We start from the raw sequence: 23,572 nt of genomic DNA on the forward strand, positions 1-23,572 counted from the left end.
AAATGATTTAAGGGTCTAATGTTTGACGGTAGATATGGAATTGAATAGAATGGAATGGTGGAACGTGATTCATGTATCCGGTCCCATATGGTTGGGACAAAGCGTAGGTGGTGATTGTGTTTTGGTCTCTTTTGTAAGATGTTTTGCTTTGCCCTCAAAGGTGTGACCTCTTCACTTTCTTCTGTAATACTTTTGTTTTCTTTAATAACTTGAGTTTTGAAGACATGGTGGAAGTTAGGGAGAATGTGGTCTTCCCTCTTGAGGGTTGTGCTTGGGAGGCAAAGAAGAAAGGCAGTGTCAACCTAGAGATGAGGGGTTACGGCCATATCTAGAATATTTCCAAATAATTGAAGAGGGAGAATGGGAAGCCAAGGATGTTTTAGAGTTAAGGTCCAATGGGAGCAACGGAGAAGATATAAATGAAGTCCCACTGGCAATGCTTTCATGGGACAAGGTGGAAGGTGTTGCTCTCAAAGAGAAAAAGGAAGAGAAAAAAGAAGTGCATGCCTATTGCTTTAAGAAGAAGAGGGATAAGGGACAGGGGCTTCCACCAAAATGCCAGCATGTTGGGGATGGTCTTGTTGTTATTTCTGTTGTGTAGCAGGCTTATGTTAGGTTTTAAGGTGTAGGTTGGTAGAGGGATGGATCAATTTTCTTTTTTCTCTTAAGTTGGTATTCTTTTATTTATATGTTACTATATCATATTTGAACTGATATAGGCCTATGGTTTCTAACATCCTTGTGCAGTGGTGAGAGGGAAACAGCTGAGTGTGTTGCAGATGCCATTGCTGACAACAGGGCTGAGTTGGTGCACCTTCCTTCTACTGTTGATCTAAAACTGCCACTGCCCTCCAAAGACTGCCCAACTTGCAGTGGATCGGTAAATTCTACCTGGATAAAATACTTCTAAAAATTAGCATTGAGGACTCTTTCCATCGACCGACCTTATTTTCATTTCTTTTAGTAGTTAATCAATAACTTTTACCAATATTATGTTTAAAATGTTATGAATAAGTTTTTCTGATTGAATTATGTAGAAAAGGTACATTTTTTCAATAATACAATAAGCTTTTGATGTGTACTTTTATTTATTTTTGATAGGAAATAGTAACTCTCATTAAGCTTGAGAATTATAGAATTACAACTGTCACTTTCCAAAAAAGTGGCCCCTCGTAACATAATCAATTTACAAGCATGCCCAAAATAAAGTCTCCCTATGAACCCCTTGCTTTGCTAAAACCTCAGCCAACCGGTTTGCTGACCTCCTAACCCAGTTAAATTATACTCCAAGCTCTCTTGTCAAGTTCATTATTTCCCTTATATGCTGTCTAAGGGGCCAAGCACCCAAATTATTTGTTTGCATCCAGCCCATGACCAATTTTGAATCTCCTCCACTTCTAACTGTTGAAAACCCAACTGTTTAGCCAATCTGAGCCCTCAAAGGAGCGCCATTACTTGTTCTCTTAGTGAGTAGTCACCCACCCCTAATGGATGGATATCTATCTATCTATCTATCTATCTATCTATCTATCTATATATACATGTGAACTATTCCATTATGATACCTACAGTTTTTCATCTTATTCAGATATAATTCTTGACATTGCAGGGGGTGATGAGTTGTCCAGAATGTAAGCACAAATTACAAGTTAGGATTTCTGCTGATGATGTAAGTCCTCCTTAACACTGCTACTATTTGGTTCTTTTCTATTGTAAATTTGTAACCTTCTATTGCATGTTGCACTCCATCATGTTTGAGATTAATATACATTGTTTTGTTTATGAATAACAGATTTTGTCATGGCTCAGTTTGGGAAGTGTGCAAATACAAGTATGTAGTGTGCAAGTACAAGGTTTAGAAATAGCGTATACAAGGTTTTGCACTCTTCCTAAATTGGGCCTATGGGAAAATAAAATATTTACAAAGATGTCAACCATTGAGTATTGGGTAGCCAAGAAAGTCACCTCAAATTGAAATATTCCATACAAAATTAGCTGCATCCCCATTTTCCACCCTTCTCCAAAATAATAGGTCTCGATCTACCCCTTGTTTCGCCAATTCATCTGCCAATCTGTTGCACATTGACAGCCATTTCCTTTTTTGCTCTTTATTTCCTTTAGGAAATTATTGTATTGCTATGGGCCCTGATCCTCATACTTAATCCCCTTTATCATCCATGCCTTATCCCAACTATATAGGGTCGGCTACATGAATCTTGTTTTGCTAATCCATTCTATTTAAAAAAACCATATCCACTATTAATTTTTTAGTACTTAAATCATTTCTTACTACTTCTACCCATGTCCTTTTTGGTCTACCCCTAGCTCTTCTATCCCCTTCCACTTGTAACAAATCACTCCTAATTGGGGTGGTTGGTGGTCTTCTATGCATGCGACCAAACCATCTTAGCCTACACTCTTTCATTTTATCACTTATTAGAGCTACTCCTAGGTTTCTATAGATGGCTTCGTTCCTAATCCTATCCTTTTTAGTTTTTCCACTAATCAATCTTAGCATTCGCGTTTTTGCCACACTCATTTTCTGAACATGTTTTTTGACTGCCTACCACTTTGCTCCATACAACATAGTTGGCCTTACAACTGTTCTATAGAATTTTCCTTTTAATTTAACTAGTATTCTCCTATCACACAAAAGTCAGATGCACCCTCCATTTTTTCCCAACCTGCTCTGGTTCTTTGGGTGGCATCCTCCTCAATCTCTCCCTTGTTATTAATTATTGAACCAAGGTACCGGAAATGGTCACATTGAGTTATATCTTGATTTTCAATCCCAAGTATATCCTGATTTACACTCCTATTATTACTAAATTTACATGCCATATACTCTGTTTTGGTCCTACTTATTTTAAAGTCTCTTGTTTGTAGGGCATTTGTCCATAAGCTTAATTTTGCATTAATCCTTTATTAGTTTCATCAATTAAAACAATGTCATTTGCAAACAACATGCATCGTGGAATTTCTTCCTGAATATGTTTAGTCAATTCATCTATGATCAGTAAAAATAGATAAGGGCCAAGTGTTGAACCTTAGTGAAGATTTATTGTGACCATAAAATCTGAAATCTCTCCCACTGGTGTTCTAACATTAGTTGTTGCCCTCTCATAAATATCCTTATTAGTGTATATACCTATTTTGAATCTCATTCTTTTCCAGGACCCACCATATAATCTCTCTTGGAACTCTATCATAGGCCTTTTCTAGATCAATGAATATCATATAAAGATCTTTCTTTTCTTTAAACTTTTCTATCAATCGCCTCAAAAGAAATATAGCTTCCATGGTTGATCTCCTTGGCATAAAGCCAAATTGGTTCTCTGATACACTTGTTTCAAGTCATAATCTTTGTTCAAGTATTCTCTCCCAAAGTTTCATAGTGTGGTTCATGAGTTTAATCACTTAATAGCTACTACAACTTTGTATATCACCTTTGTTCTTAAATATAGCCACCATAGTACTATTTCTCCAATCACTAGGCATCCTCCTTTCTTTTACCATCTTATTAAATAGCTTAGTTTGCTATAAGCCTATAACAAGCCTACCTTTCCCATATCTTTCCATACTTATATTGGAATCCCGTAACATTCTAACGCCTTTCCCTTCTTCATCTTATTTAGTGCTTCTTTTACTAAAATAGGTCAAACTCTATGAAGGTACATATTAATTTTAACACTATTAGTATTGCTAGTTTCTCCTCCATTAGCACCATCTCCCTGTTGTTCATTTAATAATTTTTCAAATAGTTTTTCCATCTTTGTTTGATTTCCTCATTTTTTTTACCAAGACTCTTTGATCTTTATATGAAAATCTTATTAACTAATGGTGTATGGCCGTAATTCCTATAGAGAGAAATGAAACGTGGGAGGAGCTGTTTGCAATTAAAGGTTTATGGGATGGTCCTTGGTGTGTGGGAGGGAATTTTAATATAATAAGATTTTCAGATAAAACTAGTAACTCCCAACAGTCAATTACAACAAACATGTGGAAATTTAATGATTTCATAGCTGAATGCGAATTGAAGGAAATCCCATAGTTGCAAAATAGGTTCACTTGGTCTAACCTCCAGGAAAATCCTGTGTTTGGATCCAGGTAGGTTCCTCTTCACATTAGCTTGGTAAAATCATTGGGGTAACCCGGTTTCTAGAGCTTTGTCGAGGGTCACATCTGACCATTGTCCAATTAAGATAGGTGTAGAATCCTTTATTAGTTGTCCTAGACCCTTTAGATTTGAAAACATGTGGTTAACACATATGGAGTTTGAGGTTAAAGTGAAGGAGTTGACCGGGTTTGGAATGAAGAGTTAAGGGGGTAAAATGGAAGGGAGTGAGATTCCATAAGAAGCTGTACAGGCTAGATTCATATTGAAAGAGCGGAATAGAGACCATTTCAGAAGAGTGGAGGAACTAAAGTTGAACCTTATCACTTAAATCGATGAGTTGGATGAGAAGGAATCCTGAGGGTTGTTGAACAAACAAGATAGGGAGTAGAGGTGGTTGAAAAAAGACCTGGAAGATGTGTTGCTAAGGGAGGAGATTTGTTGGAGGCAAAAATCAAGGCATCAATGGATTAAGGAAGGTGATGGGAACACCGGATTTTTCCATGATTTAGCATATGGACAACAAAGGAAAAACTTCGTAGCCAAATTAGAATTAGAAGGGAGATAATTACTAACCAAGAGGAAATATCTAGAACCTTTGTTAATCATTTCAAATCTTTTTATGGAAGACCTTTGAATGAGAGGTTACCTCTTGAAGGGTTGGAGTGGCCATGTTTGGGAGATTAAAAGGCATGCTGATTGGAAAGAAGTTTTGAAGAAGAGGGGATTAAAAGGGCAATGTTTTTTATGGATACATCTAAGGCGCCGGGTCCAGACGGTTTTACAATGATTTTTTATCAAGATTCTTGGGTGATTCTGAAAGATGATCTTTGTGAGGTGTTAGAGTTTGCAGATAGTCTCATAGTAAGCCTGGGAGTGAATGCTACTTTTTTGGCTTTAATCCCTAAGAAGATTGCTACTACTCACCCTAAGGACTTTAGACCAATTAGCTTAGTGACTAGTATCTACAAAATTTTAGCTAAGGTATTGTCCTTGAGGATTAAAGAAGTTCTTCCCTCCTTAATCGACAAATCCCAAGGGGCCTTTGTACAAGGGAGACAAATTATAGACCAGATCTTAGTAGCTAATTAGTGGCTAGAGGAAACGAGAAGATCTAAGAAGAAAAGTTTTATTTGTAAGTTGGATCTGGAAAAGGCCTATGATTTGGTGGATTGGCAATTCTTTTTACAAGTTTTGAGGAACTGTGGGTTTGGAGAAAGGTGGTTGTTAACAACTGTTATTTTTCCTATGTATAGTACTGCAGGAGTACTATTGTACTCTTACTCTTTTTTATTTTAGTTGCTGTTTCCCTAGTATATATATTAAAAAAGCTGTGCCGCCAGCAGTATCTTTTGCTCTCAGTTCTCTCTTCTCTCTTTTCTCTCTTCTTCCATTCTTCTCTCCTGCATAACATGGTATCAGAGCGGGACTATCAGATCTGAAAGGAAAAGTCGAGTGAACAGTTTTTTTTTTCTTTTTCGCACCAGATTTCCAGATCTGCCGCTCTCATCTGCTGTTTGGCTGATTGATGATCTCACAACTGAAGTAACTTTTCTCTCTCTCTCTCTCTTACCGTGTTTTTCTGGTCGTGTGCCAGGGCAGAACCTGTACTAGGTCTGCCGATTGGATGTGAGGTGATCAACACCTCTTTCTTTCCTTTTTTGTGGGGTCGATTGATCCCTGTGAAACTGTAGGTCGTAAGGACCTATTTGTGTGCTGCAACAACAACTTTTATGGTGAACTGAGGGTCAAAAAGTGACTAGTACCTCTTGTGTGCTGCAACAACAGCTTTTATGGTGAACTAAAGGTCAGAAAGTGACCAGTACTTGCTGTAACAGCAGTCCTGTTGATGCGTAGGTCAAGAGATGACCTGTATGCACTGAGGCAATACTTGTGTTGAGCTTGTGAGTCAAGGGATGACCTGTTAGTGCTGTAACAGCACTTGTGTTTTTACAAAAGGAGGTATGTTTCTGAAGAATTTTTTTTCGTTCCCCCTCAGTGTTGAATTTGTTTAAGGCTGTGTACCCATTTAAGAGTTGTTTTTGAATATGAAATCATGAGTGCTGAAGATTCTGCTACATCCGGTGTTACCTCAATGCTGAATGGAATGAGTGGAGGTGTGGACCTATCATTTCCCATGGCTATTATTTCTCTCGATGGTTTAAATTATTTAGAGTGGTTAAGAGGGATCAAGCTGTATATCACTGCAAGGGGAAAGATAGGTTATATTAATGGGAGAATCAAAGAATCACATTCTGGGAGTGCTGAATATGACAGATGGAACTAGGAAAACAGCATGGTCATGTCTTGGTTTTTAGTTTCTATGCAACCTCAAATAAGAAGGAATTTCATGTGGGCTGAAATAGCAAATGAGATCTGGGAACAAGCAAAATCAACATATTCGGAACTGCGACACTATGCAAAAATCTACCAGCTATAGGTAGAATCGTCTACTTATAAACAGGGGGAGAGGTGTCTATCTGTGTACTACTCAGACTTGATCTCTGTCTGGAAGGAGTTAGATCATTATCAGAGTGTGGACTGGAAGTGTGATGAAGATTTAAAACTGTACAAAAAATTCATCTCCCAACAGAGAGTGTTTGCTTTCTTACATGGTTTGAACCCTACATACGAATCTATCAGAGTCCAAATCCTAGGTAGCAAGGATCTTCCATCAGTTCAAGAAGTTTATGATCTTGTACAATCAGAAGAAAGCAGAAGGAATTTGATGAACAGTTCTGGAGGAGATGCAATTGTGTTCGCAGCGAAAGGGAGTGTTACTACCGGTGGGGGAAATACTTCTAAGAAGGGGGATCTTTAGAAAAAGATGGATGACAAGGACAAATTGTGGTGTACTCATTGCTAGAAACCCCGACACACCCAAGATACATGCTGGGATCTTCATAGGAAGCCGAAATGGGCTCAAGATCTGAATAAGAAGCAAGGTTCAGATATGAATAAAAAGTTAGGACAACAAGGTACAAGAAAACACACTATGGCAAACATGGCTACTCAGGAGAATCAGCCCTCCATTCATACTGTGACTCAGACACATCCATCTGGATCTAACCCAAGGGAGGATATTATAAATTCCTTCCATGACCATTTAGAACTCTATAGTAGAGCAATTCGTCAAATGGATGCTCCTCCCTCAACTTAATTTGTGTTTACATCAGGTAACTCTGCCACAACTTTCCATGTTACTTCTCATAACCCTGACACTCCCTGGATCATTGATTCTAGAGCGTCAAAACACATGACTGGTACGTCCTCTTACTTTCAAACCTATGACCTTCTTTCTAGAAGATACAAGGTGAGACTAGCTGATGGATCATAAACTACCATAGCTGGTCAAGGAGCCATTTCTCTCCCTCTCGGCCTTACCCTCTGATGTTTTACATGTTCCAAAATTTCCCATTAATTTGTTCTCTGTTAGTAGTATTACTAATTCCTTAAACTGCTCAGTGACCTTTTTTCCTTCTTACTGTGTGATCCAGGATCTGGCCTCGCGGAGGATGATTGGTAGAGGATGTATGGTTGATGGACTTTACATGCTGGAGAATAAGGCTGGTCTTCAAGTCATAGAGTCCAAGAGTTAGTCCTGTAAGAGTCAAGTTTATTTATGACATTGTTGTCTTGGTCATTTATCTTTTGAGTTTTTGAAAGTGGTGTTTCTAGAATTGTTTAAGTCAGTGTCCGTTTCAGATTTCTCATCAAACTTGTCAATTGAGTAAGCAGTGTAGAACTCATTTTCTTTCAAAAAATAATAAATCTGAATTTCTTTTTCACATTGTTCATTCTGATGTGTGGGACCTTGTTACTTTACCATCTGAGAGTGGCTACAAGTATTTTGTTACCATTATCGATGATTATTCTAGATATACATGGTATATCCCATGCGGACCAGGGATGAAGTACCAAAAATTGTCCAAGATTTTCAACGGATGGTCTTCACCAAATTTCAAACTGAAATCCAAAATTTTCAATTAGATAATGCCAAAGAGTATTTTCATAGTGATTTCACGGAATTTTTTGCTTCACGTGGTTCACTTCACCGTAGCTCTTGTGCCCGAACACCACAACAAAATGGTGTTGCTGAAAGAAAGAACCGACACCTCCTTGAAGTGGTCCGGGGTTTACTACTCGATATGAATGTCCCAAAACTCTTTTGGCTTGAGGTTGTCCTTTGTGCTACCTACCTCATCAACCGTATGCCCTCTCGTTGGTTAGAGTGCAAAGCCCCACATCAGCTTCTCTTTCCTAAGGCCCCCGTCTTCCCATTCCTCCTCGTGTGTTTGGTTATCGTTGCTTTGTCCAAAATTTGTCACCCACTCGTGGAAAATTGGATCCTCGTGCTATTCCTTGCATATTCCTGGGGTACTCCTTCACTCAGAAGGGACACCGTTGTTTTGATCCCGTTTCTCATAAATTCTTTGTTTCCATGGATGTCTTTTTCTTTGAGAGTAAGCCTTTTTTCCTTGTTTCTCCTCAAGGGGAGAGTAGGAATGAGGAGAAACCGGTTCAGCTCCCTCCTCTTCCTGATCCTTCTCCTTTTCGTGTCTTCTTCTGTCGTCACAAAGGCCAACCAAATTCAAGAGCTGTGGAGAATCCAGAAGTTGTACCTCCAATGCCATTAAACTCTTCAGGGGCGGATCATACTCACTCAGGTATCTTGGTTCCCATTTGATGTCCTTGACCCCATTGCAATTGATACCTCTGTTGCTAATGACCTTGACCTTTCTATTGCTCATAGGAAAGGTGTTAGATCGTGCACCACTAAACACCCCATTTCCCACTTTGTTTCCTATGAAAACATTTCACCCTCTTTTCGAGCCTTTCTCACATCCATTGACAGTGTCCCTATCCCTAAGAATGTGGCAAAAGCTCTTTCAGTACTTGAATGGACAGATGCTATGAAGGAAGAAATTAATGCCCTTCATAAAAATGGCACATGGGAACTTGTAGATCTTCCTAAGGGAAAAGATCCAGTTGGATGTAAATGGGTGTTCACGTCAAACATAGGGTTGATGGCACGGTGGAGAGGTATAAAGCTCGTTTAGTGGCAAAGGGGTTTACACAAGTGTACAGAGTTGATTATGCAAAGATTTTTGCACCCGTTGCCAAGATGAACTCCATTAGAGTTCTATTCTCTCTTGTTGCTAATCTTGACTGGGATCTACATCAGCTTGATATCAAGAATGCATTCTTGAATGGTGACCTTGAAGAGGAAGTTTACATGATACAACCCCCTGGTTTTCAGGTTCAAGGCAATGAACAAAAGGTGTGCAGGTTGAAGAAGTCTTTATACGGGCTGAAACAATCACCAAGAGCCTGGTTTAGCAGATTCCATGCAGCGGTTCAGTAGAAAGGATACAAGCAATGTCAATCTGATCACACATTGTTTGTGAAAAGAGGAGAAGGTAAAATTGCTGCTTTGATAGTATATGTTGATGGTATAATTATCACTGGCGACTGGAAGGATGAAATCCAAAAGTAGAATAGTTTTCTTGCCACATAGTTCGAAGTAAGGGATCTAGGTCCTCTAAGATACTTCCTAGGAATTGAAGTTGCCCGCTCAAAAGGGGTATCTTCATTTCCCAAAGGAAGTATGCCCTAGATTTACTCCAGGATACAGGAAAAATGGGAGTGAAGCCAGTTGATTCCCCTATTGATCCTAACCATAAATTAGGTGACAGCCAGGGTGAACCTATCAAGGATGTGAAACAGTTTCAGAGACTTATAGGGAGATTGTTATATCTTTCTATGACCCGCCCAGACATTGCTTATGCAGTTGGTGTCCTTAGTCAGTTCATGCATGCCCCTATGACCACTCACCTTGAAGTAGCAGAAAGAATCCTCCGATACCTTGAAAGGTTTCTAGGTGCTGGCTTGTTGTTTCAAAGGCACGGACATTTGAAAGTTGAAGTGTATTCTGGTGCAGATTGGGCAGGATCCCTAAATGACAGAAATTCAACTAGTGGCTAATGTATCTTCATAGGAGGAAATCTAGTTACTTGGAGAAGCAAAAAGCAAAGTGTGGTAGCTAGATCCAGTGTTGAAGCTGAATATCAAGCAATGGCTCATGGAGTGGCTGGAATTATGTGGATAAAGAATCTGTTGAGTGAGTTGGGTTTTCCAGTGGACTGACCAATGATCCTATTCTATGATAACAAAGCATAAACATTGCTGCTAACCCTGTGCTATATGATAGAACTAAACACATCGAAGTCGACAAGCATTTTATCAGAGAGAAGGTTATCACAGAGGAAGTGTGTACTCCCTATGTCAACTTTGAGGATCAGCTTGCAAACATCTTTACAAAAGGACTATACCACTCATGACATCATGATTAATGTGACAAGTTGGGCATGATTGACATCTATGTCCCAACTTGAGGGGGAGTGTTAACAACTGATATTTTTCTTATGTATAGTACTGCAGGGGTACTATTGTACTTTTACTCTTTTTTATTTTAGTTGTTGTTGCCCTAGTATATATATTAAAAAAGTTGTTCCGCCAGCAGTATCTTTTGCTCTCAGTTCTCTCTTCTTCTCTCTCTCTTTTCTCTCTTCTTCCATTCTTCTCTCTTGCATAACAGTGGTGTAAGTGGATTCATGGCTGTGCTAGCTCTAGTCACTTCTCTATTTTGGTTAATGAAGTGGTAAAGGATTTCTTCCTAGCTTGTAGGGGTGTAAGGCAAGGGGATCCTGTTTCACCCTTCCTATTCACCTTATTAGCTGATGTGCTCAGTAGAATGATCTCATAGCTTGATAGGGTGAATTTAATAAATGGGTGGAAAATAGGCAGGGTTGGAGTCAGTTACCCATATCTAGTTTGCAAATGCTCTATTAATTTTTTGTGAATGGGGAGATCTTGAGAAGGTGAGTAGTCTAAAGACGTTTGTGAAAAGATTTTAAAGGACCTCCAATCTGAGAGTCAACCTTGAAAAGAGTAGTGTGGTAGGTGTAAATTTGGGAGCTAGAGTAATGGAAGCTATTGTGGGATGCATAGAGTGTTCTATCTCTGCTTGGCCCATGACCTTTCCATTAGGGGTAAACCTTAGGGAGAGTAGTTTTTGGTGTTCGGTTCTTCAGCTGTAGAGAAGTTTGAAAGAGATTGGCTTCGTGGAAGAGGAATTATGTATCTTTGGGGGGGGGGGGTAGAATCACTATGATTAAAGCCACCCTTGCTAACCTACCAATCTATTTTCTTTCTGTCTTTAGGGTCCCATCTAGAGAAGCCAAGAAACTGGAGAAGTTGACGAGGGACTTCCTTTGGGAGCTTCGGGAAAGTAGGAAGGATCATCTGTTAAAGTGGGAGGTGGTGTGTAGAAGTAAAGAGGAGGGAGGTTTGGGAATATGGAATATAATGCAAAAGAATATGACACTATTGGGGAAGTGGTTGTGGAGGTGGTACTAGAGAGAGATTGTGGCATGAGGTGGTAGGAAGTATTCATGGTCACTTAGAGAACGGATGGGATGTTGGGATATCTTCTCCAACCCAAGTATCTTTTCTATTCTGTGTCTCAATAGATTTTCCCTTTTAAGGAGGTTTGGTGCAGGCCTGCTCCCCCTAAGGTTTTAGCATTCTGTTGGAAAGTGTTTTATGGGAAAGTAAACACCTTGGATAATCTATGTAAAGAAGACCTTATCTTTGGCTCTCACCTAATTGGTGGGCTCTTTACAGGGCTCATAGTGAGGACTGTTACCATTTACTAATTTCCTGTTCTGTTACTACAAAGTTGTGGGATAGGCTCTTCTTGATTTTTGGGTGCAGGTGGAATAGGCCAGCAGAAGTAAGTGTGCTTTTTGATCCATCTACCTTTGCTTGGTGTGCAAGAGCAACATTGCTATGGACAGTGGGAAGAAAGGACTGCCAGGATATTCCAAGAGAAGGAGAAAAGCCAGCAAGAACTGAAGGAGTGTATCTTGTATAAGGCCACCTTGTGGCTGAAATCTTTGGACTTTTTTTATCAATAACAAAAATTCATTGAATTCAATTAAGAAAGGATTACAAACAAGGGGAGGCAAGCTGTCTTAACTCCCCCACAAGCACAAAAAATACAGAATTAGAAGTAGGCCCAAAACATAGAATCCCTATTCACCCCTTGCTTAGCTAGTCCATCAGCAAAAGAATTTGCAGTTCATTTAACCCAACTGTATTTTACTTCAACCAATTGAATTTTTTCCTCTCATTGCTGTATTTCCACAATCCAGGCTTATCTTCCTTTAACCAGTTTACCACCACCTCCGAATCTCCTTCAATAATCAGCCTCTTATTGTCCAGGTCTCTTGCTCTTTGGAGCCCTTCCAGGGCTGCTGAAATCTCAGCCCTAAGAGAGTCACCCTCTCCAATTGGGCCAGAGAAAAGGGCTATAGCATTCCCTTCCTCATTTCTAAAAATCCTCCCAATACTTGATTGCCCTGGATTCACAATGCTACTGCCATCAAAGTTCAACTTTATATAACCGGCAGGGGGGGTGGTCCAAGAAGGACTTATGATCCTACTTAACCTGGGCTGAGTTTGTTGTTTCTTTCCAATTTCTCAACAGGACATCCACAGGGAAGTTTGTAAACAGATCCATGGATTTCAACCAATGTACAACTCTTGAGTGGATCAACTCTATCAAGTTCTCAGCATCCTTCTCCCTTTCCGAAAAAGTCCTGGAGTTTCTTTCTTCCCACAAAGACCAACAGACAGCAGCCCTACCCTAACACTCCTCCACATGATCCTACCCCTTTTCACTGGCCATCTGAAAAAGGACGGATAAAACAGACTTTGTACATCTGGTGGGGGGTTCCAGCTACACCCAAAAAGGGATAAAGCCCAAACCCAAACAGCTCTGGCATAGTGGCAAGACACTAATAGGTGGTACCCAGTCTCTCCATAAGCTTTGCAAAGAACACACCTATGTGGGGATAGGCAAGACTTGGGTCATTTTCTTTGAAGTAGATCGCATGTGTTGATTCTTTCCAGAAAAGCTAAACTTCCAACCCGAGGAGGAATAGGTTTGCACAAGATCTCTTCAACAGGCAAGGAAAGGCATCCCTTGGGAGCAGGTTGCTGAGTTAGGGATTGAAAGAAAGAGGCGCAAGAGAAATAACCCGAGGGCAAGGTTCAAAATATCGATACAGCCCGATAGGCCAGTAGGGGCATATCAGACTGTATCGGCCACCACTCCTCTCTTTCTTTTTTCTTTGTGAACCTGGTTTAGAGGGGTTGGTCTAAAGCCCTTCTACCCCCTGAACCGGGTTAAACCTTGAAAAAACCCCTGTAGGGGCATATCAGGAGGCTCCCGATACAATACGTATTGGACGTATCAGCCAATATGTATTGAAATTTCAAACCATGTCTGAGGGGGAAGGGGTCCAGATTCTACAATCTTCTTTTAGATGGTCTAAAAACATACTAAGAGGGACAATGTATTTCCTAGGTCAGTATCCCTAACAGCCCTTCTCAGACTCAAATTCCACCCAAACCCAGAGATTGCATCTGAAGGGACAAGAAAGGAAGAAATGGGTTCATTCTTTCGGTCAGAGAGGGCATACAAAGAGGGGAATTGGCTCATATTTAGCTCTCTTATACTCAGGTCCTTTAGGTGTGGGGGACTCCACTAGGGCGGAATTACTAGCTGCCCTCCAAGGGGTACAGTTTGCAGTACATCTAGGAGTGGAACGGCTAGTAATAGAAAGTGACTCCAAGGTGGTTGTGGGGTGGATACAGAACCTAGAGACTGTGGTTTGGTGCTTTAAGAATGAACTTAAAAAATTAAAGTGACTGACAAGAAATCTGTGTATCAGATTACAGTGGCTGGGGAGATCAGCTAATGCTATGGCTGATAGTTTAGCAAACTAAGGGGCAAACAGGGAATAGTTGTATTGGGCACAGTTGTAATCTGTTTTAGTTTTTGATTGCTTGGAGAGGTTGCAGCTTGTGCCTTTCCATGGGTCTCTTATTTCTGTTATTCTCCTTTCTCTAATAAAATTTTTCTCATTTATTTAAAAAAAAAACAATGCACCTAACATGGTTAAATCTCTGCTTTTCCTTTCCTCAGCTTTGCTAGTTTATAAATTCCTTTTTCTCCCACTTTAGCACCATGTCTCCTTTGATATTTCCATTTCTGCAGATATTTAATTTTCTCATTTAGAGAAATTCATGTACTACTATAATTTACTGGGTTTAAATTTTGATAAATGTCATGTTTTACTCTAGAAAGCCATATCATAGGAAATAATTTTTTAGAAATGTGGCAGTATCTTGTAAGAGGTCATAAAAAATTATACAATGAATTTGAATCTTCAGATCTGGGAATAGGGAATGAATTGCATCCATTAAGTTATTTGTTGTTGAGTTTGGCATGTAGTCCAGGGTAGCTTGGTAAAGATTTATTTATAATTCTTTATTTTTTTTACACTTTTTTTGTTTTCAGATTATGGAGCCACCATGGAAAGCATATAATGTCTTGAGAAAGATGGACTATCCATATGAGGCTAGTATCAAAACTCTATCTCCTTTACATTTGCATGTTGTTGGATTCTTATGCTGTCCCTTTAAAAGTTTAGGTGCTCTGATCCTTTTTATTTTATATGCTTAGTGGTTCTTTTTTTGGCTGTTATGGCATGTCCCATGTGTCTTGCTATAATATCATGCTGCATGATCTAAAGCAATGAAAGCATTATTCTCTAGAGACTGCCAATTCCCAGTGTTATTTGTCTAGTCGGTTGGAAGAAAAAGTAATACAGAAACATTTCGTAACAACAATGTTAAGTAGGTTCATTAGTTCTATTATTTATGATGCATATTTTACTATTCATAATGTTTTTTTTTTTTGATAAATGAGTGAAATTTTATTAAACCAGCAAATAAGAGTAACATGCAACCCGTGGAAAGGCACGAGATGTGACCTTTCCTTTAAAGCTAATTACAGAATTATAAGTACAAAAGAAATTACACTGAAGCCCAAAATAAAGTATCCCGGGAAACCCCTTGTTTTGCAAGTGAATCAGCCAATGAGTTTGCTGATCTGCCTACCCACTGAACTCTGATTGTCATATTCCTCGTTAACCATTTAACCTTTTTGAGAAGATTTCTAAAACCCCAAATCAAAGTGTTTGGATCCTTCAGCCAACCCACTATCACCAGGGAATCCCCTTCAATAGTCAGATGCTCTATGCCTAGCTGATTTGCAAGCTGGATTCCTTGTACAGCAGCCAGTAATTCAGCCCTTAAAGAGTCTCCCACACCTGCAGGACCTGAGTACAAAGATATCACGTTACTATCTTTGTTTCTCAGCACTCCTCCTATGCCTGAAGGTCCTGGATTTCCTCGGCTACTTCCATCAAAGTTCAGCTTGATAAACTCCTCCCCTGGTGGCATCCATTCAACCCCATGTCTGTCCTTCCTAGTAGAAGTATTAGCCACTGCTAACCAACTTCTCCATAGGTCATCAAAAGAGTATGCATCAAAGATCTTTAGAGTTTTCAGCCACTGAATTGCCCTTGTCAAAATACATTCTTTAACTTCCGAGAAGCTCCTTTCTTTTTCACAAAAGATTCTGGTGCTCCTTTCTTTCCAAACTGTCCACAACAAAGCTACTCTTATGCACTTCCACATAATTCTCCCTCTCTTTGTATGCCATTCAAAAATAGACGGACTAAACAACAAACTAGTATTAGATGGCAAGTTCCACCTACACTCAAACAACGTCAGAATCCAATTCCATAAAGCTGTAGCAAAGGAGCAAGAGATCAGTAAGTGGTGACAGTCCTCATTCTAAGATTTACAAAGAACACACCAATTAGGGGATAAGCACCAATTTAGTCTTCTTTTTTGTAGGTTTTCAAAGGTGTTAATCTTACCATAATAAACTTCCCAACAAAAAACAACAAATTTTGGGGGAATGGGCCTAGTCCAAAATTCTTTAGCTGGGAAATTCTGAGGTGCAGAAGTGGAACAAAGGGACTTGAAGAAAGAGGAGCAAGTGAACAAACCATTCGGGTTAGGGGTCCAATTTCTTGTGTCAGGTTTGAGGGGATCTAAACAAATAGACTCAAGTGAAGACAATAAATCTGAAACACAAGCACTTTCATCATCACGTAACCCTCTACGGAAACCAAAATCCTAGTTTAGGGCCAAAGAAGAATCTGAGTAGGAAATAAAACTGGAAACCGACTCTTCCTTATAAGGGGAAAGAGAGTAAAGAGAGGGAAAAAGGTCTTTAAGAGGTTGGTTGCCCACCCAAATGTCTTCCCAAAAAAGAACATTGTGTCCAGAATTAACATCATACCTGACCAGATTGAGAAAATGGGGTAGAATTCCGTGAATGGCCTTCCAGGGTGTTGCAAGAGTCGCCTGTCGAGATACCCCGACATCCCAACCGTTCTGCAAACAGCCATGAATACTATTCACCACCTTGTGCCACAACCTCTCTCTCTCTCTCTGACGGCCATCCCCAAAGCCACTTCCCTAGTAAAGCTTCATTCTTAAGAACTAGATTTCCCAATCCTAATCCCCCTTCTTCCTTACTCCTGCTAACTATCTCCCACCTAATCAAGTGATCCTTCTTCTCTTCCTCTGGCTCCCACAAGAAATCTCTCATCACCTTTTCTAGCTTCTTGGCTTCCCTTGAGGGTATCTTGAATACAGAAAGAAAATAAACCGGAAGATTAGCGAGTGTCGCCCTAATCAAGGTCACTCTACCCCATATCAAAATGTAACTTTTTTTCTAAGCAGCCAGCCTCTTTTCTAACTTTTCCACAATTGGATACCAGAACCGACTTTCTTTTGGGTTAGCTCCTAACGGAAAGCCCAAATAGGTTAAAGGCCAATCAGATATGGAACACTCTAGAGAACCTGCTATAGCCTCTACCTCCCAATCTTCCAAATTGATTCCCACCTCACAACTTTTGTCAAAGTTAATCGATAGGTTTGAAGCAGACTCAAAGAATTTAATAAGATCTTTTAGGTTCGTCACTCTCCCTAAGTCTCCCCCTTCACAAAAGATGATGATATCATCAACAAACTGAAGATGAGTCACTATGACATTATTCCTACCTATCCTCCAACCTCTTATTAGCCCTTCCCTATCTGCTTTAGAAATCATTCTACTGAGCACATTTGCCACAAGTGTGAACAAAAAGGGGGAAAGAGGATCTCCTTGCCTGAGCCCTCTATGTGCTGGGAAGAAGTCCTTGACCCCTCCATTAACTAGAACTAAAAATTGGCAAGATGTTATTGCATCCGCTCACCCACCTACACCATCTATCCCCAAATCCACATTTCCTTAGCACTTCTAATAGAAAATCCCAATCCACTTGAGTCATAGGCCTTCTCAATGTCCAGCTTACAAATAAAACCTTGATTGTCGGATTTCCTCAACACATTCATTTGCTATAAGGATCTGATCTATAATTTGCCTATCTTGGATAAAAGCACCTTGGGTTTGAGTAATGAGAGATGGAAGGACCTTTTTAATCCTTAAAGAAAGCACTTTTGCCACAATCTTATAGATGCTGGTCACCAAACTAATCGGCCTGAAATCTTTACAGTGTTTGGCATCTGATCTCTTTGGGATGAGAGCTAAGAACGTGGCATTAACTCCGCAACTAATCACATGGTTGTTTTCAAACTCCCTAAACACCTCAAACAAATCTTCTTTAATAATGTCCCAACTACTTGATAGAAAGCCATGGTAAAACCATCTGGTCCAGGAGCCTTTGACCTGTCCATAGAGAAAACAACTTTTCTTATCTCTTCCTCTTCAAAGTCTCTTTCCAACTAAGTTGCCTCATCAACTGATAGACCTGGCCAATCTAGATCTTCCACTCTCACCGGTCTCTCCAACGGCCTACTCAAAATGGATTTAAAGTGAGTTACAAAGCAATTGGCTATCTCCTCTTGTGACTTAATTTCTACTCCTTCAACCTCAATCTTGGTCACAAATTTTTTTCTCCTCCCATTGGCCATAGCATGAAAGAACTTGGTAATCCCATCCCTTTCTTTGATCCATTGATGGCTAGATTTTTGCCTCCAAGATATCTCTTCCCTCAATAGAACCTCTTCCAAATCCTTCTTCAACTTCCATCTCAGTTCTCTTTCTTGTGCACTCATGGTCCTTTGATGTTCCTTTAAATCTAAATCCTTGATTTGGGATGTCAATTTGGCTTTTAACTCTTCCAATCTCCCAAATTCCTCTCTGTTCCAATCTCTTATTTTGGATCTCAGACTTTTTAATTTCTTGTGGAATCTAACCCCTTTCCACTTAACTCCCCTAATCTCTTCTCTCCACCACTCCTTCACTTTATGCACAAAGTCCGGGTGTGTCAACCACATGTTCTCGAACCTAAAGGGTTTAGGTCCAATCCCAAAAGTCTCTTGGCCTTACTCTATAGGGCAATGATCTGAGGTAACTCTAGGCCAAGCTCTAGCCACCAAACCCCTCCAGTGTGCTTCCCAACTTTCATTGAAGAGGAATCTATCCGGTTTTGAACAAGATGGATTCTCCTGGAAGTGGGACCAAGTGAAGCTAGCATGTAGCATAGGGAACTCCTTCAAAGTATATCTGTTGATAAATTCATTGAATCTCCTCATGCTAGTTGTTATAGGTTGTTGGGGATTATTTGACTCATTAAGAAACCTTATTACATTGAAATCTCCACCCAAGCACCAAGGGCCTTCCCAAAGTCCTTGAATTCCATAGAGTTCTTCCCATAGTTCATTCCGCTCTCTGTAATTATTCAGCCCATACACATTGGTTAATACCCAAATGAAACCATCTTCCATCATCCTGAACTTTAGTGATACAGAAAAATTACCTATCAGCTCCTCTAATGGTTCTACCACATCCTCTCTCCAAAGAGTAATTATCCCCCAGAGGCTCCCCAAGAGGGAGTTGAGCACCAACTCACACCTCTTGCTTTCCACACACTTCTAACCCATTTTCTGTCTAGATCAGCTAGTTTGGTTTCTTGTATCAATACAATGTCAGGCCTTTCCTTCTTTAACAGATCTTTTATCACCCTCCTCTTTTTTGCACTTCCTAGACCCCTCACATTCCAGCTAATGATCTTCATCAACTCGATTGTAGAAAGATACCCTCCACACCTTCCATTTTCCTTCACTTTAGAGCCTTCCTCCTCTCCTCTCTTCCACTAAATTCTAAGTCCCCTTCTATGTCCGAAATTAATCTTTCCACCTCGGACCTTTTCTTAGTCCCCTTCTATTCATAATGTTGTGGACATTATATGGGAAGATTCCTTATGAAACATCTGCACTGAAATTAATAGTTCTGGTAAATGACTAAGCCTATTGTTCTTGTCATCTCTGCCTCTCCTCTCTCTCTCTCTGTGAATGTATTGTATTGTAATAGCCAAAAATTATACAGTTCATCATCTGTCCATGTACATTGAGAAGTTGTATGGTGGGAATGTAGAAGAGTTTTCCTTTTGTATAAAATATCATGCAAACAAGGATTCAGTATTGAAAAAGAGTTAAACTGAATTCCTTGGGTATGGCTTCTGTATACTTAGTCGTGAACATAACTTTATTCCTTTTCACTGCTGTCAATTCATTTTCTTTGTTTTCAAAGATGTGTATTTTTCTCTCCTTCCACTCCACCCAGATAACAGCAGCTGGTAATATTCTCCATAATGCCTTCCCCCTACTGCTTAGTCCCTGTAATCTCCACCATTGAAAAAGAGCTAATAGAGATTCAGGTAAGCATCCCTTTTTTCTGTAATAAGATGTCTAGGGTGTCCTATATGAAAGTGGGAGAGTGATCAGACATGTATGGGAGATAGTGCAGGAATGGTTCTTACAACCACAGGAACATGGGTGAAATGCTCAAAATGAGGAAGAAAATATCATCAAAATAGAGGATAACCAAGTAGCATGCATGCAGTTTTAAGATCAGCTCAAATACATCCAGACTACCGAAATTTAAAAGGCACGCCTAGGCGTACAGGTGAGGCACATTTTAGGGCATGCACCTTGCCTAGGTAAAGGCGTGTGCATGGTGCTCTTAGGCGTGTGCCTTTTTAAATTTTGTGCTTTTTTTTCGAACCTAGCTGTTGGGCTAGGGTGGGCCCTTGGCCAAGCCCCTCGAGAGTCGAGACAAGCCCAGAACTTCTATTTGCTGGTGTTGTTTATTCATTCATCCTAATAAAATATCTTCTTAAAAGGCAATTAAAATTATAAAATCATTATTTTTTGTGTGAGGATTAAGAATTCAAGATCCTAACCTGGACTTTTTTGGGCTTTTCTCGAGGGGCTTGGTACAAAGGCAGCTCATAGAATCAGGAATGCAATATGCTTTACATCACACTAGCTATTTGAAGTAATGTAATTGAGGAAAAAAGAGATTGTGGGTTTTACATGGTTGAAAATGTTTTATATGTTATTTATCAAAAAAATGTTTTGTATGTTTGATTTTATTTTAAAATTTTTCATTTGGATATGCTTTACCTGTTATGTTTATGTATTTTAATTTTAGATAATAGGTTTTTAAAACATTTATTTAAAATTTAAGTTTATATTTTTTATTAATATTTATGTTTAATATTTTTATTTCTTTATTTTTTGACTTTTCTGACATTTATTTTGATTTGTATTTTTGCACCTTTCTTCAAAATGGTGCACTCCTTGCCTTGCACCTCGGGTGCAAATGAAATTCGCCCACCCATTCCGCACCTCATCACATGGACTCTATGGGCCCAACACTTACACTAAGTGGTCCCTGGGCCAAGCCATCTTATAAAAACCCAAGGACTGTGAGCAGATGCAAGATTAGCCCATCAGGTATAACCCTAAATGGCCTTACAGTTAACCTCTCAGCCCATAATGATCAAACACTGCCCGACAAGAGAGGACCTCTCCCTCGGTTGCAAGGAACAGTGTTGCACTCTCTGCTCACATGGATCTTGGGAATTAAAACCATTTGCAAAAATTTTGAAACCGTATATATATATATATATATATATATATATATATATATATATATATATATATATATATAAATTTTGCAAAACAAAATTCCAATGATTGAAATCAACTGCCGGCAGTTTGGTTTCCATCAGAGAGAGTGTATCCCCGATCATTACCTTTGTCCAACAAAGGGGTTGATCCTGTCACTATGATCACCTACTCGGACGAATTCTCAGATTGTCCCAACATACCCAGGTTTTGACCCCCGCTAAGGATCTCACTGATTGGCATATCAAAGACAACCCAATCTGACACCTAGTGCAATATCATAATCGAGTTTAAGGGTTAGGTGTAACTTTCCAGTTTTGCCCATCAATCTCCAAGGTCCAGGGCAATACTGGAAATCTGGTCCGGTTCAAAGATTAAAGTAATCCTACACTGCATGCGCCTTGGGTCTCACCCTGGCGGCTGAGACAAACCACCCCAACATTTGGCAGCACACCAGTGTCAGCCTTGGCAGGATAAATCTCCCCAGACTTATCCAACGGTTGTGAACATTCTAAACTAACACGAGTCTCATTAAGTGTCCAGTTTATGGGTCTTACACAGAAACATACCACACAACATGAATCAAACATGCACTTTATTCATTTATACTAAATGTTTAAAGTACATCAAAACTGATTGGAGCTAAGGGCATACAAAACTGTCTAACAGCAAATTGCTCCTTGTGCTTTTTTTTGCACCTTGTGCTTTTAAAACATTGACCCAAAGCCATCTAAGAAGAGGCTGGTTTCTCCAGCTCTAAGGGAGAGCATTGAATTTTCTAATAACCTCAGCAAAACTTCTGCCAAGAGGCTTACTTGAATGGAACCTCGAAAAATGTTGCTATATTATCATCATCAACATTAGCAAAGGTCAAAGAGTAATATAAAATAGGCATTTTCTAAATCACCTCATTATAGAAGCAAGCTTAAGAATGCAAGCAATTTTCTCTGGAAAATAATCTTACCTGGCTTTCTTTTTCTTTTGTTTTTTTTGGCATTTGTTGTTTCAGCATATTGTTCACAGCATGAAAGACCCAAGCGTTGCAGCTTTTTGGTTGATAACAATGCCTCAAATTTTGGGAGGATTCAACTACGATGAGGATGTGAAGCAAAAAATTTGGTGGCAATACAAGGTTGGTCTGTCCTTTTCTTTCCCATTTCTTGACTTCTAGTAACATTTGTTTTTTTTTTTTTGAGAAAATATTACTTGTACTCAGAACTTCAATGGAGGAAAGGATGTACATGAGATGATGTACACGAAAGGACCATGAAACATGAGATGATGCACTAGTAAACTTTGCTAATACCTTACAGATAAAAGAAAACTCTGCCAATTACTTTCAGCTAGATTTTTTATACCTGATTCATGCCTTTCATATCTCATCATAGTTGCATAAGGCATGGCAGTTTTTCTGTTGAGCTATACCTGTTACACATGATATATTTTAAATGATTTTGGGACCTATGCAATAGGCAAACATGCATGTCTCAGATATGGTTTATTTTCTTTTTTGTTTTTTGATTGCTAACTGTAAAATTTATTGATTCATATAAAAGAATGCCTGATGTACAACATACCAAGTATCTCCTTGGAATAGGCTGGCTAGGTCCCTTTGCACTGACTTTCTGTTTGCTCACTTATCTTACAATTGTGATTTGTGCCTAATACAGCTGTACCCTATTAACCCCAGGTTTAGCCAGTGCACCAGCCAACTTATTTTTCCAATCTTTTAACACAACGAAATGTTGCATTCCGCTCCCTTGCCACTTGCCATCTGCCTGATTTCCCTCATGGTGTATGTCTATTGCACATCTCAGATATGTTTTACTGATATAAGGTGTTTGACATTGCTAGAGTCGGCTGTACAGGGGTAGTTTGGTCATTTTATTTTATATTAAGAGTCTGGTGTAATGTCTTTTATATTCTGGTTTAAGTACTATGTCCCATACTTTATCAGGGGCATAAGTGTCTTTGTGCCTTTTAATCAGAAACCTATAAATAATAGCTGGCCAACTAGAGAATTCTCTCTTCTCTCTAGTTCGAACCAGTTTTCTCTCCTTCTCTTTTTTCTCTTTTCTCTGCTATTATAGGGCTGAAACCAGTACAGATTAGTCCTGTAATAGACATGGTGGGTTTGGAAAACCCAGAAGCTGATACTTGCAAGTGGTGGCATGTGCCTGACGAGTTGATGTGATGTGGTTTTGATCATTAACAAATTCTTGAAATTGAGTTGGTTAAATAGGATGGCATATTTTTATGCAGTCATCAATGAATTACATTGTTTTTTGAGCACTGATCATAGTTTCATTTTTTATCATAAATAAATAATTTCATACTTTTGTTAGTTAATAAGAAACAGATAAGCTCATGGTGGTCCTTTGATCAAAGTTCCAGTTTTATTGCCATGGTTCTATACACACACACACACACACACGGGTGAAGTAGATTGCTCTTATATCCATTGGCTCTGTGAAGCCCTTTTTTATCCAT

General features: G+C 39.4%; 1 protein-coding gene across 1 annotated transcript in view; it reads left to right on the forward strand.

Moving 5' to 3' along the window:
* Nucleotides 1-23,572, forward strand: part of EMB2737 (embryo defective 2737) — a 49,607-nt gene that overhangs the window by 12,690 nt on the left and 13,345 nt on the right. The window contains exons 4-7 of the mRNA XM_010261939.3: nt 748-880; nt 1,610-1,669; nt 14,544-14,603; nt 22,092-22,214. Of these exons, the coding sequence (XP_010260241.1) occupies nt 748-880; nt 1,610-1,669; nt 14,544-14,603; nt 22,092-22,214 (376 nt within the window). The remainder of the gene's footprint in view (nt 1-747; nt 881-1,609; nt 1,670-14,543; nt 14,604-22,091; nt 22,215-23,572) is intronic.

Source organism: Nelumbo nucifera, chromosome 1, assembly GCF_055504915.1.
Source record: "Nelumbo nucifera cultivar China Antique chromosome 1, China Antique-T2T, whole genome shotgun sequence".
Lineage (NCBI taxonomy): Eukaryota > Viridiplantae > Streptophyta > Magnoliopsida > Proteales > Nelumbonaceae > Nelumbo > Nelumbo nucifera.